The sequence below is a fragment of the Macrobrachium nipponense genome, chromosome 6, assembly GCF_015104395.2.
Source record: "Macrobrachium nipponense isolate FS-2020 chromosome 6, ASM1510439v2, whole genome shotgun sequence".
Taxonomy (NCBI): Eukaryota; Metazoa; Arthropoda; class Malacostraca; order Decapoda; family Palaemonidae; genus Macrobrachium; species Macrobrachium nipponense.
The window spans coordinates 45,227,627-45,244,400 of record NC_061108.1 but is presented as its reverse complement, the minus strand read 5'-3'; the positions used below and the strand labels follow the sequence as shown (position 1 = coordinate 45,244,400).

The 16,774-nt window shown below is 36.3% G+C and overlaps 1 protein-coding gene across 1 annotated transcript in view; it reads left to right on the top strand.

Annotated features, from left to right (window-relative positions):
- The window catches only part of LOC135216038 (striatin-interacting protein 1 homolog), a 313,064-nt gene extending 300,638 nt beyond the window's left edge, over positions 1–12,426 (top strand). Inside the window, 3 exon segments of the mRNA XM_064250984.1 lie at positions 6,357–6,473; positions 6,581–6,715; positions 7,943–12,426. Coding sequence (XP_064107054.1) covers positions 6,357–6,473; positions 6,581–6,715; positions 7,943–8,101 — 411 coding nt within the window. The 3' untranslated portion in view covers positions 8,102–12,426.
- Positions 12,427–16,774: the final 4,348 nt, after the last annotated feature.

Sequence of the window (16,774 nt, the reverse complement as noted above, 5' to 3'; positions counted from 1 at the left end):
CTTGTATATATATATTTAAGGTTGCTCAGAGGTCCTTGGACACAATTTCCTTGGGTCCTTTGGTGTAAGAAGAGAGTACCATCATAAGCTGGAATGGACAAGGTACAGGTGAGTGAAATGGCCATACTGTTAGGGTTAGTATCAGTAAGATACCTATCAATAGCAGGACATTTCTCTCTGTAGCAAGGGGGAGAGGAATGATAACAAACCTACATGATTGGATGAATTGGTTTGTTAGGGGAACAGATCTTCTTATCTTCCTCAGATGCAATGAACTATGACTTTGTGTAAAAACCCAGAAGTCTGACTCTATGATATTCATATATGTCTTAGATTCGGAAAAACTGGTCAGTTGTTTCGTAGAATTCTAGTATTCAGAAAACTGATCAAAGGTGGTAAACTCCCAGTTGGTTAATAGCACTTACCTCCCACCAAGAGTAAGTCTATCCTAATGTTAAGACCAAAGGTTTGTTTCATATACGAACAAATGACAAATTTTTAACTTTGTATTTTTCATAACTTACAAACCTGAGGTCTTAATATACAAAGGCCCACCTCTAACCACCCCTCTATCAACTAACCTGGGTTGGAAGAATAACTAACGGGGTCACGAGTTAATGAGGGGTATGTGGGTGGCTCCACATGTCTCGTGACCAAGCACAGATGCCAATAGTCCCTTGCGTACACAATTATTTTAAACTTTACCGGTTTCCAGCTGGCGCTGAGTATTTATCCTAATGTTAAGACCTCAGGTTTGTAAGTTATGAAAAATATAAATTAGTTAAAAATTTGTGATTTTTTGTTCTTAACTCTATATGCTACACAACCATATGCTGACTCACTGGCATTGCAGAATACGTGTAAGGATCCTCCTCTCCTAAGACAGGAAATATTAAGACATTTCTCTGAGTCTTTGGATAACTTAACCCATTGCTTCTGTAATGGGTCTGGGATTTGATCATCCCAATTCAATTGTTGCTTTCACAAATTCTGCAAGTATATCCTTTCCTTAACAGTAACAGGTAGAAATGCTCCTAATGGATCATAAATCTATGCAACTGTTCTTAATACTTCTCTCTTAGTCTGACCGGATAACTTACTTATCTAAGTAGGATGCAATGTCAAGGTGTCTTTCTCTCTGTCCCAATTCAGACCTAAGCTTGTTCTCTGGCACTAATCCAGTATGCTTTAGCTATAGTTTGCTATGAGTCATTATTACTCTAAAACTGCACTAAAACTTTGAGTAAGTCAGTTGTTATATGTAGTTTTATCCACAAACAATCATTCAACCTTAACCCATTTTACCCCTGTCTAGCTGAATAGTCAAATGCTATCCTAATAAGAGGTTTTTGTACTGTCCTTTTCATTACCATGATATGCCAAGAAATGACTCTTTTATGTTTCAAAATATTCCATTCTCTCTATGAACTTCCTATCCTCCTAATCCTTCAGGATTTTCTGATAGTGTTCTAGATGCTGAGTGTCCTTCCCAAACTTGACACACTGTTGCTTTAATCTGTTCAAAGCCAACCCAAAGTTAGAAGTTAATCTCCTTTTATTGCCTTTCCAAGGCAGTGCCTCAACATACTGTTTGTCAGTTTGGGAATAGTTTACAGCACTCTCAGAGTTCTCCAATAACTTCTTTACCTGTTCCATTATCTCACTGCAGTCAATACCTAAATGATCCAAACTCCATAAAGTTTCAAGATCTTCCCTTGGTTCTTTTAAACGAGTAGCCCTTCAGTCATAGTATATCATCTGTATCCACTACCTGTTTTAAAATGGAAACATGAGTCTTGTTGGTGGGAGGAGAACTACATATTCTGGTTACCACATAACCAGATATGGTTGGTAGCAATACTAAATGTTCAGATTTCCTAAACCCTGGAGAGAGAGAGAGAGAGAGAGAGAGAGAGAGAGAGAGAGAGAGATGAGAGAGAGAGAGGATGAGAGACAGAGAGAGAGAGAGAGAGAGAGAGAGAGAGAGAGAGAGAGAGAGAGAATAACTCCTAGACTCCGACCCCTTCCCCGTATATCAAACTGTCATTTACTCCCACGCTCTCCTTCCTCCAAGTGAATAAAAAGACTGGGAATCGCTATTTTTTTTTATTAACCTTATCAATAATTAAAAATTAGTTATAAGGTAAATTGTTTATTTATATTACAAAACAAATAAACATACGTAAGTAAGAGATAGAGAGAGAGAGAGAGAATGTTATTGTTTAATCTCATTAAACTTAATATTTGAAAACTATTATGCATTTCAGGGCCATGTCTAATTAATTTTCATCGATAAAATCTCACCAAAGCATCGTATATGGATTGTATTTTGGAAATAGCTACTTGAAGCCACAGCCTAATTGGTAAAAATATGCAGTGATGTCTAATTTTGATAATTAAGGCAATTATCAGAGTAAATCAAAGAAATTTAAAGGGAAACTTAGCTAAATCTAGCAGGCTCGTACATAGAGGCTAGTATAACGTCATTACTAAAGACCCTCCCACTCATTGATACTGTAGTGACATACATTACTAGAGACCCCGCCCAAGCCTCTCTCTGGGTGCCTACTAAATTTAGCTAAGTTTCCCCTTACATTTCTTTTATTTACTCTGATAAGAGCCTTGATTATCCACATTAGACATACTGCATATTTTTGCAATCAGGCCGTGGTTTCAAATAGCTATTTCCAAAATACGATCCACATCAAATGCTTTGGTAAGATTTTATTGACGAAAATCGATTAGACACGGCCCTAAAATGCACAGTAGTACTGTATATTATTATTTCGTCATAAAATGTAGTAATGCCCTTAAAGATACACTGTATACATAAACTTCCATGCCAAACAGAGGGCAAGAGTTACCACTATGACATGTGTATCTCATGTGGAGAGAGAGAGAGAGAGAGAGAGAGAGAGAGAGAGAGAGAGAGAGAGAGAGAGAGAGAGAGAGAGAGAGAGAGTTATCCTTATTTAAAAGAGGGAAATGGATAGATTATTGTATTTCTTTAAAATACTATCACATATGAATTTTGAAATTAGTTATATTATTGATATTATTATGTGAAAATATTAATAAACATGCACCATAAAAATCTCTCATCTCAGTAAAGAGAGAGAGAGAGAGAGAGAGAGAGAGAGAGAGAGAGAGAGAGAGAGAGAGAGAGAGAGAGAGAGAGAGCACTCCCTCCCCTCCTGTCACATTACTTGATATATTTGACAGCTGTTGGTCCTCAGTTTGGTACCTGGTGTTCGAAAGAAAGATGCATGAAGACTGGGATTTCCTTCATTCTTACATAATTTTTTAAATTTATGAACTAAGATCTTACTAATTCACTTAAGTATTTTCTTTAATGAATTGATATTATTGCTGTTTACATTAATATTGATATTTGAAAATTAGTAAATCATTTACTTATCATACAAAAAACATACACCCCTGTGAGAGAGAGAGAGAGAGAGAGAGAGAGAGAGAGAGAGAGAGAGAGAGAGAGAGAGAGAGAGAGTTATCCTTTGTTTTGAAAGAAGGAAATGGAAAGATTATTGTAGTATTTCTGTAAAATACTATCACATATGATTTTTGTAATTACAATTATTATTATCATTATTATTACCATTTGAATATATTAATAAACATATTATACATACATGTAGGTACTATAAAAATCTCAAATCTCAGTAGAGAGAGAGAGAGAGAGAGAGAGAGAGAGAGAGAGAGAGAGAGAGAGAGAGAGAGAACACTCCCTCCCCTCCAGTCACATTACGTGATATATTTGACAGCTGTTGGACCTCAGTTTGGTACCTGGAATTCGAAAGAAAGGTGCAAGAAGACTGAGATTTCCTTCGTTACATATTTTTTTCATTTGTAAACTAAAATCTTATTAATTCACTTTAGTATTTTCTTTACTGAATTGATTGCTCTTTACATTTATATTATTTGAAAATTAGTAAATCATTTATTTATCATACAGAAAACATACATCTCTGTAAGAAAGAGAGAGAGAGAATTATTATTGTTATTATGTGATATCATTTAATCTTATTAAACTTACTAATACAGTATTGATCAATATTAATATTATAAAATTAGTAAATCATTTTTGTATCATAAAAATGCATTTAGTCATGAAAATAACATAAAAATACACTAATTTGTGATTATTTATCGTTGGAGAAAACCTGTGAAAAGGCAAAATTCCTGCAAATAATGGGTAGATAAGGTCCAGAGAGAAATCCGTGAGTCAGTGAATCTGGAGAATGCGAATACGGGGGCCCCACTGTACTGCTAAATTTAAGCTGCAAGATGTAGCTGAAGCTGAGAAAAGAATGTTCATTTGCCAATGACTACTATTATCGTGCATCGGCACTATGGATGAAACTCCCACAGGATTCGGTATAGGTTCATTGTTTTATATGGCTATAACCAGATCATTGGTTTCATAGGATAACTGACATATACTTTTGCAGCGGCCACTTGGGTTCTTACGGACCCCCATGCTTGGGTTGCCTACATATTGAAGTATCCTATGGAGATGATAAGTTTTGAACATCCCAAAGCAGGCTCAACTTTGTGGTTTGAAATGTTCACATCGAGCAGTCATTTATCTTTCAACTGTCACACGAGAAACAATGTTTAATAGCCAATGCTGATACACACATTCTATGCAATTAATTTCCCATCATCAATGGGTAGTTCTGCTAGTGTTGGTAATACAGTATGGTGACAACTGATAAAGTTACTATATAAAAATACATTAATGATCAGAAAACCTTGGTAGGCTGTTGGTAAACACAGTTGGGCTATCTACCTACTGAATTGTGTCATTTATGAGAGATAAAAAGAAGGGTTTACATTTTTTTAAGTGTATTTATGAAGTATGTTTTGTCAAAAATATGGGAAAAAATTAGATAATTGCCTTTTGCATAAAATTTTTGGTTAAAGTGTGATGTTTGTTGCTTTTAAGCATATTGAGTGTTTACTTTTACGGTGGAACCTCGGTTTTTGTACATAATCCATTCCGGAATCTCCAACAAAATCCGAAACAATAATTACCATAAGGAATAATGTAAATACTATTAATGTATTCCAAACCCCCCAAAATATTACCAAAAAATACACTTTATAGTGAATAAACACAGTTTCACATACAGAAAACAATGAGAAATAAATATAAATGAATAATGAATGTTTTAACATCACTCTTACCTTTTGGAAGACTTGTTAGCGTATGGAAGATGGAGAGGGGGGAATAGGGAGGAGTAAAGGTTACTGTTTGGAAAGGGAATTCCCATCCAGAAGGGCTTCAGGTATCAAGAACCTATCTGGCGTTACTTCTATTCGTTTTTAGTGGCACTGTCTGGGGTTACTTTCCCACTTTGTTTTTTACTGGCACTAGGACCAGCTTTAGAGTCACTGGACCTCTGTAGCACAACAAAATTGCTTAGAGACATCTGGCATTTCTTTAAAATTTGAACACGGCAATGTCATTAGACATGTTGGAAACACAGATTACAACATCTTTGTTGGGAGGATAATTCTCCACAAAATTTTTGACATCACTCCAATTTACAAACATGTCCTTAATCACTGAAGTAGGCACATTATGATGTATGCCCATTCACTCCTTGAATTTTCCAAACCAGCCTGTGCTGTCTCTAACTTGACTAACAGCAGACTTGTTGTAGGCATTCTCTCTCTGAGATTGGTATGCAACATTCTCCAACACTTTTCTACGAGTTCTTTCTTAAATTCTATAGTGTTTCTCGCCTTTTTTACAGAAGGGCTGCACTTGGAACTTTTCTTGGTCCCATGATGGCTTATTTAGCTGTTGCACCTGAATGAAAAAGCTCAAAAGGCACAAAAACAATGAACACAAAAGCAGAATGGGTCACGAGAAAACACGGGATGCTTTGTTTGGGCGCTCGATATGGGGCCTAGTCACGTGATGGGCCCCGGATGGAGCGTTTCCAAGTGTACAAAAACTGAGGAAAGGTACAATATCTGAGACAAAATTTTGTTGGACAAAATCTACGAAAACCAGAACGTACGAAAACCGAGGTTTGACTCTGTGGTGTTGGCAAGGTTAAGTGAGAAAGGGTGTAGAGTTGCTCTTGAACACCTTAGATTTGTTTTATTTGCCATAATCTGACAGGCCTTTGACTATTAATTTGTGTAATTGTAGCATTACTGTACATTAATACAAAATAATAATAATAATAATAATAATCTATTGTCTTTGCTTAGTGTACAAACTGCATATAGTTAATGTTACAGTAGAAATTTATTTTCCTCTTACATTGCCCACCAATCCCATAGAGAAATAGGTTCTTATTACTGTATAATTATTTTTCTTGCAGGTAAAGCATGCAATGATGCAGTTATATGTACTTAAGCTGTTGAAGATGCAAACAAAATATTTAGGGAGACAGTGGAGGAAAACAAACATGAAAACTATGAGTGCCATTTATCAGAAGGTTAGTATTTTTTTATGATATACATATGTATCCTGCATTATTTGTTTCTGTACTTTATGTAAATTCAAAAGGGATTCGTAAAGAAAAACAATTTTTAAATATTTCAGGTTCGACACAGGTTAAATGACGATTGGGCGTATGGAAATGATCCAGATGCAAGACCGTGGGATTTCCAAGCAGAGGAATGTGCTTTAAGAGCATGTGTAGACAGATTCAACTCCCACAGATATAATAATACCATTGTAAGTTGTTTCCCTTGCCAATTAAAGTTTTGTCTCTTAATCTGTCTGACTGTGGGTAACTGTTAGTTCAGTACCTCCCATCTAGTTGCTCAGTTCTGTTTTTTGATTGCATAACATAATCTCTCTCCTCAGATTAGTTCTTAGATTCTAATTGAGTTGGCTAAGTTTCATGTAAAATTTGCCAGTTATGAATTTTGAATTATTACTCCTAGTTTCCTTTCTCATGAAGACTATGTGAAAGTCAGTTAATGTCATCATTGACCTCACCCTACTGTTTCTAGGTCTTCTTTTTCCCTTCCATAAGATGACCTCCCAGTCTTTGCAGTAAATACTATTCTCTCTTTTGGCTTTATGGAGCTAAAGAAGAAAAAATAACTTCATAACATTTATCAAGCCAACAGTAGGTAATTTAAAAGACTAGTGCTGGGGCAGATGGTACAAATAATTAAATGATATCTCTTGCATGCAGGAACATGTTGATACTGGTCCACCTTTATTACTTTTTATTCAAAAGATGTAACTCATAAATGGGAAGAGTGGTAACCACTGAAAATGGTAGTTGCAGCAGGCCATGTTTTGCATTTTGTGGATGGAGGTAGTATTCATTGTGTCTCATACTCCCTTATTATTATTAATAGGTGTTAGTTTTTCCAGACCTCTGAGTCTCAAGTAGACTCTTCTCGGGCTGGTTCTCATACTCCCTTACCTGATATAGACATTCATTGTGCAACATTGGTTTCCAGGGTTCACACATTTCAAAATACCTGTGAAATATTAATGTTTTGGTTTCTGACACATACAGAAGTTCTGCAGCTGGATCCTTCATGCATACACAGATCCACTGGCACACATAGCATCTTAGCCTCTTTCCTAAATAGCAAGTCAGGCAAATATATTACTAATGGGGTTGTGATAAAATAAATTTTATCTCGCAATTTACTCCTCACAAAAACAAAGGGAATTGAATGTCGCATACTTGGGGACCCAGGTAGCATGCAGAGCAATATTTCTTTTTATATTGGACCACAATTGATACAGATATAGGATTAATGAGTTTGTAAGCAATATGTCCATCATGTTATATGTTTAATGTAAGGTTAATATTCAGGAATAACACCAGAACTTCATGAATTGAAGAATGAATTGTAACTTTCATAACATAGGAACTGATTAAGTATTATTGCTTTTGGGGTTTGAAAATCAAAGGTGGCTATTTTGTTGTTTCAGGATTCTGACTTTGAACCTCTCGATAACTGTGTTACAAGTGTGTTGGGTCGCCCAGTTGAGTTGACCGAGGAGTTCAAACGGCACTATGAAGTATGGCTTCAACAGGAAGTATTTTCAGCTGCGATAGACTGGGACCAGCTTCTAGCACCCAACATGTAATATACTGTAGTTAATGAAAATTAGATATCTATATATATATATATATATGTATATTGTACCATGTGAACTGAATGATTGATTAAAGTAATGGAAAATGGAGGAAGTGCTTTCTAGTTAAGTGTAGAAAAAAAATATTTTGCACAAATATGAAAAGGTTACCACCATTTTTAGAAAAGTTAGGGTTAAAGTATAGTGTGAAATTGTGCCACAAAATCTATGGATTCTGAAAGCTTTTATCTGAATACACTTTTAGTAAATATATTTTATCAATAAATATGTTATTTTTGGAATGACTCATTTTCTACAAACCCAGTAGTCTTAAATATCTGTATTTTGTACAAGATTATCCCAAACACAAATTTGATAGATCATGACGATGAAAAACCTCACTGTGCAAGCCCAGACCTTGCTCCAGTGTCCCAGAAGGCATTCTGCTTCATTCCTTTCTCTCTCTCCCTCTGTCAAGAAGACTGTTGGGAAGGGAGAAAGGCACAAAGATCTTATGATCAACTTGATTTGTAGAAGAACATTGTTCACATGAACCCTTTAATCATAAATATCTGAATTGCAGTTTAGGAAGGAGAGTGAAATGAACAAGAAATCAAAATGGTCATAATGCAAGAAGTTGATAACTCCCAAAGACAAGATCACTAGCCAAGTACTACAAGCTTGACTCTCGGTACTCCAGGAAGACAAGCTTCCATGTGTGCCAGGTACATCAGGATGAGGGTCATAATGAAGATAGTTGGTCTCTTTCACTCCCAATCACTAGAACATGGCCCTCTGCAATGATCAGACCCAGTGAATAGACATCAGAAGGCTTTTGGTAATATTTCCTAAATGAAAATCTTACATAGGTTTTCTTGCAATGCCAAGTGCTTGCTCTGAGAATAGCAGAGAGATTAAATAACACGATAAGACTAAAATAAAATTGATTTTTTGGGGACTGAAATATTTGCTTGACAAGTGTGAAGGAAGAGTCAAGGAAGAGAAGGTTGAATGCTTATGTCTCTTTGAAATATGCTTTGATGGCCCACACAACACATAGATGGATATATTCATCTGAAGAGATGGGAAAGGCAAGAATGTCTAAGGAGTCATAGAGAGAGAGAGAGAGAGAGAAACTGCAGCATGTCCTTGAACTCTAGGCCAGATGTGAGAAGCTTCACCCAACAGGACATGTATTTATTTAGAAACTTGGTCCTTGAAATTAAGGTCAGATAAGAGACTGACAGACCAGTGGGCTGGAAGGAGAATCTCCACCCAATACTACTACTACTACTTTTTTTTTTGTGAAACTGGGCCATTGCCTTGAACTTTATGCCAGATGAGAGACTGACAGAAGACCAATGTCTTGAACTATAGGTCAGATGGAAGACTGACAGAAGACCAATGGGGTGGAAGGAGAAGTTTCATCCAATAAGACATTTTTTTAAAACTAGGGCATGTTCTTTAATTCAAGGCCAAGTGAGAGACTGACAGAAGACCAATGGCTGGAAGAAGCTTCACCCTACTGGACATTTTCAACTAAGGCATGTTCATATAAGAATGACAGATCAATGTCTGGAAGGAGAAGCTGTACATAACAGGACTTTTTTTTTTTTCATTTACAAAATCCAGAAGTTAGACCAAAGAGAGCTGAAAGGTTCATACTGTTATTCTCAGAAACTGAAGCCTGCTTGCATAGTAACAGTGGCTTCTTTTTGACCAGTCAACAATTTGTGTACTTTGTCCTGGTAAAAGGAAAGGATAAAGGATCTTCAGGGGTGGAATTGTTGCTTCTGAAACTTACAAAAAAATCACTCTCTCTCAGAGATTACACTGGGCAACAGTAAATTGTTGTTAGTTGAAGGCCACTTCAAAGTGTCCTAGTTGGAAGAATTCTAAGGTTGTCTGTAATAAGGTCAGAGATCCAGAAACCTCTCCTGTTGCAGCAGAAATGGTCCAGAGAGAGTCATCCAAGAGGAGCCATCTCAAAAGTCTTAAGGTAAAAGGCATAGACATCCAGGCTGTTGCAGGGACAAAGCATGGTATCTGACTCAAGCTGGTGAATCTGGCTGCAACAAAGGCTTCAACAAGAAGCCACTATTATCATGCTAACAGGCTCCTAACAGGGGAGAAAGACCGGAGGTACAACAGAACTTGACCTGCTGTGACTCCGTCTACCTGGCAGCTTGTACTGAAGATGCCAACCATCTGTATGAAAGGGCAACCTGGAGCTGAGTGGTAAAAGGTGGCTCAGTGCTGGGTAGGTTCATTAAGATGGCCTATCTGACTAGCATAAGAAGATTGGGGCCATTGTAGAGAATGCAACTTCTTATGGTTGGTTTGGAGGAAGACAAGGCCAAAGCACTATGTTAAGAATTGCAACCATAACTGCGGTAGAGTTATGCAAATAATGGTACAATGCTGAGAGAGAAAGCAGTAGTTGGGTCAAAATAAAGAAACACCGATATATGCACAGTGAGGTATTTAATCTTTCAAGGCGCATCAAGTTGGTGTGTTTGGGAAATGTTTCTACAGAATAAGAATATGTAAGATTAATGGGTTGGTTTGAGTGAATGCAGGGTTATGCTGGAACTGGAACTTCTACCAATTGAGAAAAAGTGTTAACTTGATTTACTTGAGCTTTGTTTGCAAAACATATTGCAGCATAATTCACAGTTGCCAGGTAAACATGTTTGAAAAATAAACATTCAGATAGTTTTGAAAACTACTTTTCCATTTAATGCTTAGATTAACTAGGTTGTCATAATCATTCTTATTTATCATATTTACATTCATTCTCATTTTCTTTTCTTCTAGGGACAAGTACCCCTTGCTGCTCTTTTTGTTTCATGCTGCAGTCTAAAATATTTTGTTAATGAAGTTTCTTGACAAGAACTTTCAACTCCCGTTTTTGCATGTCATCTTCACTTTTAAGTTGTTTATGCTTCTGTTTATATTATTAATGCAAAAAGTTAATGTGGTAGAGTTGAACCTCTCAAAACCGGCATTCTATGGTCCCAGAACTCCCATGGTTTGGCTTGATTTTGAATCAGCGGCCATTAGTTCTTTGCGCCAAGACTAGGGTGGCCCCGTGTATTGTTTACAACTTCAGGGCAGCAAAAATTATGCTATAACTCCTTTGTTTTTATGAAAATGGTTGTAATTAGTGAAAATATGTTTTTGATATTAACTTTAAACGAATAAATATATTTTTTAAATATACCACTTGAGAAGGCTCTACCAAGTCAAAACTTTTAATCAAAACAATAAGACATTTGGCAAAAAATGGAATTCCTCACTGTGCGTGTGCTTAAAAGATATAGGTAATACATTTTTGATCATTTCTTTTATGTAACTGCATTTTTACCTATTTGATATGCCACCCTTGAGATCAGATGATGCTAGAAGTAAGTAGCACAAGCATAAATCTTTATCTAGGATAGAAAATGTTTATTTCATTGGCAAATAGTTTAGTGTTCATTTTCCTCAATAGATGGTAGTGGGCTTTGTTTACATTTTGACGGCGACATGGAAATGCCCTGTGATCACTGACATTCATTCATTATTATTTTCATCGCACTGCCCTTTACAATTAAAATAAATGTTGAAGAAACTAATAGCGATAATTATGAAGATATGAAATTTAGGATATGAAAGTCACCGATAGTAATGTGCAGATTCTGAGAAGTTTAGTACTGTAGTTGACTTACAATTAGGCTAACTCTGGAAAATAGGCAAAATGTGTTGAAGTACAGTATATTTTAAAGAAAATTATACAGTATAAATTTATAAAATGACAAAATTAAAATATGAGTAATAAAATGATAAAAATCAGAGTCAGAACTTATCCAGGTAGTAGCCTAAGTAGGAAACTAGGCTATTTGTGTGCAGAATTGCCATGCAAGACTATATTTACTTAGGGCTTAATTTTTTAGGGATGTATTCTCTATTCCTAGATATTCTGTGTCCAGCAGTGGCCTGGTCCCAAGGTTTCCGGATTTAAGAGGTTGGACTGTGTATTTAAATTTGAATTTTTCATCTCTTTTACAAAATCCTTTAATCTTTTCAGCACCAGGACATTTTCAGAAGGAATGTCAAGACGTGCATGAAAATTAGCTGATTTACAGATTTAGTCAAGTCATCAATTACTATACTTAAAATGGTTACATTAGTAATGTGAACAAGCTTGCACCGTGTTGCTGTTTATTTGTTACAGTTTTTTCCATTTTATAGAGCTTCATGATGCTAGTCTGCTGTGTTTTATTAAATCTGTATTTTCAAACATGTGGATATTGCTTTGTAATTGAAGAGTGAATAGACACACTTTGGTATTTGTTTCAGTATGATTTATTTTGACGAGAAGGATGGCACTATATATAATTGAAATGCATCATTACAAGAGAATAACTTGAAAAGTGTTAGTTGTGTTGCTATATCTTCCAGTGTATTTAGTAACATCTTTATTACTTGTGCAGTAGTGTAAGCAAAACTTTTGAATGGTTATTTTTCCTCATCTTATTGTCTCTATGTACTCCGTGACAGGAAGGAAACTAATCAAGGAAATGGTATATATGAAACTATTAAGGAATTAAAGCAGACAGATAGCTTCAAGTACTATTAAGGTTCTGTCATAAGTGAAGAGAGTGATTCTTGATGAGGATTCCTTTGAGACGAAGTATGGTCTTCAATATAGCAATCTGACAAATACTTTTGTGTAGTGCAGAAACACGGGCAGTGTGAAGAAAAGAGGAGGGAGCCCTGGAAAGAACAGAGATGAGAATGTTGAGATAAGTATTAACTATTAACGCCGAAGATATGAACAATGGGATATCATGGAACCTGTTGCACTGGCAATAAGCACATTTGTGGTAACACTGACTATCAAAGGTGAAAGGAAAAGAAGAGGTTCCTTGCTTTGTTGCCTCTGCCACCTAAAGATTTTGCCAAACTAATCTCAAGATTTTGTTGATGGAGGTTTCATCTAAAATTATGGACCTCTTAAGGATTCTGTCATTGCCAGGATAGTGCCAATCAACCAGTGTCATCCCAGCACTCCAGCACAAGAGGAAATGCCAACCATCTCTTTAGATTCCAATTGCCACCTGGGATGTTGGTATCCTGAGCTAGGAACTTGATTAGGAATAAAGATGGAAGGCATCATTTTGCTTATGGATGGAAACTAATGTATCTTGGCAATCAGCAAGTTGAAAAGAGCAATTTTCCTTAAATGTTTCTGGTATCATTAAGAACTTGTCTGAACAATTCTGAGCAAGTATAGGCTCTTGTCTGTGTGAAAATACCGTCAACATCAACATGGAATTTATCTTAACATCTTCAAAAATCATTTTGAAATATATCTATCAATTAGAAAATGATTTCACAAGAATCAAAAGAACAATATGAAACAGCTTCTTGAGTTTTACCTCCCAACTCTCAGATGTAAGGTGTTGTCTCTCACCTACTCCTTCATCACATGGGACAGATCTTAAATTACATGATTAAATGGTACAGAACTTGAGAATTGTGCTGTATGGCCCCAAAAGTTCTAAGCACTGTGGGGCCTGGATGTAATATTGGCACCTATAAAAGATGCTGGCAAAAGCTAGAGCACTGTTTTAGGAAGCTAGATGTTGAATAAAATTTGATATTTGAGATATGTATTGGGTACATATTGCATATAAGGGATTATTAACTTCCTTAGCAATACTTATTTTAATTCATGGTTTTTCTTAGTGGGTGATATACAGACAAGGTGCAGTGTGGGTATAAGGGAAAAATGCTCACAGACTTGCATCAAGTTGAGTTGAATATAGAATTTAGGCCAAAGGCCAAGCACTGGGACCTATGATGTCATTCAGGGCTGAAATGGAAATCGACAGAAAAAAGGTTGAAAGGTGCAACAGGAGGAAAACCTCAAAGCAGTTACCCTATGAATCAGTTGTTAGGAGAGAGTGGAAAGGCTGATGAAAGAAAGAGAATATTAATAGTTATAATAAGAGGAGGATTTTCATCAATTCATCTCAAATCCCAGAAAAAAATGTTTTTTTTTTGGTCAGGTATTTGACAGCTAAATTGAGCATATTTTTAATACAAAAACATTCAAAACATGAAACTCATTCAGCCTAGTGGTTTGAAATTTAAAAGTAACAAACGAATTTGTTTTCAAGTTTAATTTTCACTTAGCAATTTAAAATTCAGTGATGCACTGTTGTTGCATGAGAATGATAATTCTAAACAGTGATATATGATAGTTGGATGTTTTGAAAAAAAAATAAATGCCAATGATGATTTATCAAGACACAAAACTGCTTATTACTGTGGTCATCCTTAGACAGTGTAGCAAGTTTGGGTTAACTTCAGGACACTCACTGGGTGTGATTTCTGGTATCGGGTGAGATTGATCCTTATTCATCTCCTTCAGTCTTTGTCAGGGGAGTGACTGCAGGTTGCTTGTGATTAAAGAATATTTTTTCCTGATTGTGTTGCGACTACTGCTGGCGTGAAAATTATCAACAATGTGCTTATTAAATTATGTGGTCATTTAAGAACTCATATCATTCTAGAAGTGTAATGTGAGGGCTCCATGCATGTTAAGTGTTTTGGGACCCAGACAGAGAAGTTTGAGGACTTCTCATCCCAGAGAACTGAGGGTGTCTTGTAGATATTAGTTTGTCAAAACCAATAAACAGGCAAATAGGTTAATTGTCATAAATATAATACAGGCAGTCCCTGGGTTACGACGGTCTCGGCTTAGGACGTTCCGAGGTTAAGGCGCTTTTCAATTATATTCATCAGAAATTATTTCTAGGGTTACAACGCCTACAACACTGATCTGGCAGATGAAATATGACACCAAAAATGCAAAATAATCAATATTTGAAGGTTTTCTTGATGAAAAATGCAATAAGAATGCAGTTTACATAGTTTTGTAATGCACCCAAAGCATTAAAAAGTGAGGTTTTCTTAGTATTTTTTATGATGTTCCGGCTTACGACGATTTTCGGGTTACAACGTGTCTCAAAAACGGAACCCCCGTTGTAACCCAGGGACTGCCTGTACAGGCAGTCCCCGGGTTACGACGGGGGTTCCGTTCTTGAGACGCGTCGTAAGCCGAAAATCGTCGTAAGCCGGAACGACGCTTGGAAATATGTCTTAAACTAATAAAAAGTTATAAAAACCTTACTTGTAATCCTTTGGTTACACTACATGTTGTTTCCTGTAGTTTTATGTACAACCTGGAGTTATTTTCATAAAAGAATGCTGGTTCTTGAAGGTAAAAACTATTGTAATCCTCTGGTGACACTACATTCTTGAAGTTTTATGTACAACCTGGTGTGATTTTGCCAAATCTTGAGGGCTACAAGAACAGCTGATTACTATTTACGTATCATATAGACTAATTAAAGTAAACGTATCTTTAAATAGGCTTATATATTAGTATCAACAAAACATTTCCTGCTATGAGTCAGAGGCCGTTTAATGAAACGAATACTTCTCTGTCCTATCTGTTCAGAAAATAAATGTTACGTCAATCCCCGAGACGGTGACCATTGTTGCCAAGGCGTCTCTCTCTCTCTCTCTGATCAAATTATGTACTGGATAATGTCTCTCTTTGGATACTTCGATTTTGCCAAATCTTGAGGGCTACAAGAACAGTTGATTACTATTTACGTATCATATAGACTAATTAAAGTAAACGTATCTTTAAATAGGCTTATATTATTAGTATCAACAAAACATTTACTGGCATGAGTCAGAGGCCGTTTAACGAAACGAACACTTCTCTGTCCTTACTCGGAGCGTCGGAAGACGCCCTCTCTCTCTCTTCTCTCTCTCTCTCTCCCCCTCTCGTCTCTCTCCCTCTCCAATCTCTCTCTCTCTCTCTCTCTCTCATTGTAATCTAACCAGAAACTTCGTTTTGTTATTATTACTGGAAACAAGCAATGATTTTTTTCATTATTTGTGCTTTTGGACTGTTATATGTAAACTTTGCGCACCGCAAGCTAGTATGTATTCATTCGCTCGGAAACTAGTTCCGCATATGAGGCGTCACTAAAAAACATAGAAAAATATGACATAAAAAGTGTCGAAAATCATCATAACCTCAAAATTTTTGTTGTAATCTAACCAAAAACTTATTTTTATTAATATACTGTGCTAAACTATAAAGGAGTTTTATCATAGTATGAGTTTTTTAAAAGCGTCGTTAACTCGGAGCGTCGGAAGCGTCAGCGTCGTAACCTCGGAACAAGCGTCGTAACCCAGGACGGATTTTTCCATTGAATATTTAAGAAAAAGCGTCGTAACCTCGGAACGTCGTAAGCCGGAACCGTCGTAACCCGGGGACCGCCTGTATACAAATAGGGAATAGGTTTGATATGACAAAGGTAGAGAAATATAGTATGTGTTAAAAAAGGGGGGAGCCATCACATGGATGTTTTGCCTCAATTTTGTCAGCGTCGTTCAGGTGCAGTAATGAAATGGAGAAGAGGGTGTTCTATGCCTCGTCGGTGACCAGCTTCCATCTCGTATGCATGAGTTGCCAGATGCCAAAGATTCCTTGCTTTACAACCTATGATAGTTTTTAACTGATTTCAGATTGTTAAGACCTCAGGTTTGTTAGCTATGAATAATACAAATTGATTAGAAATTTGTCATTTTGATAGTTTTATGGCCATTTGTGCC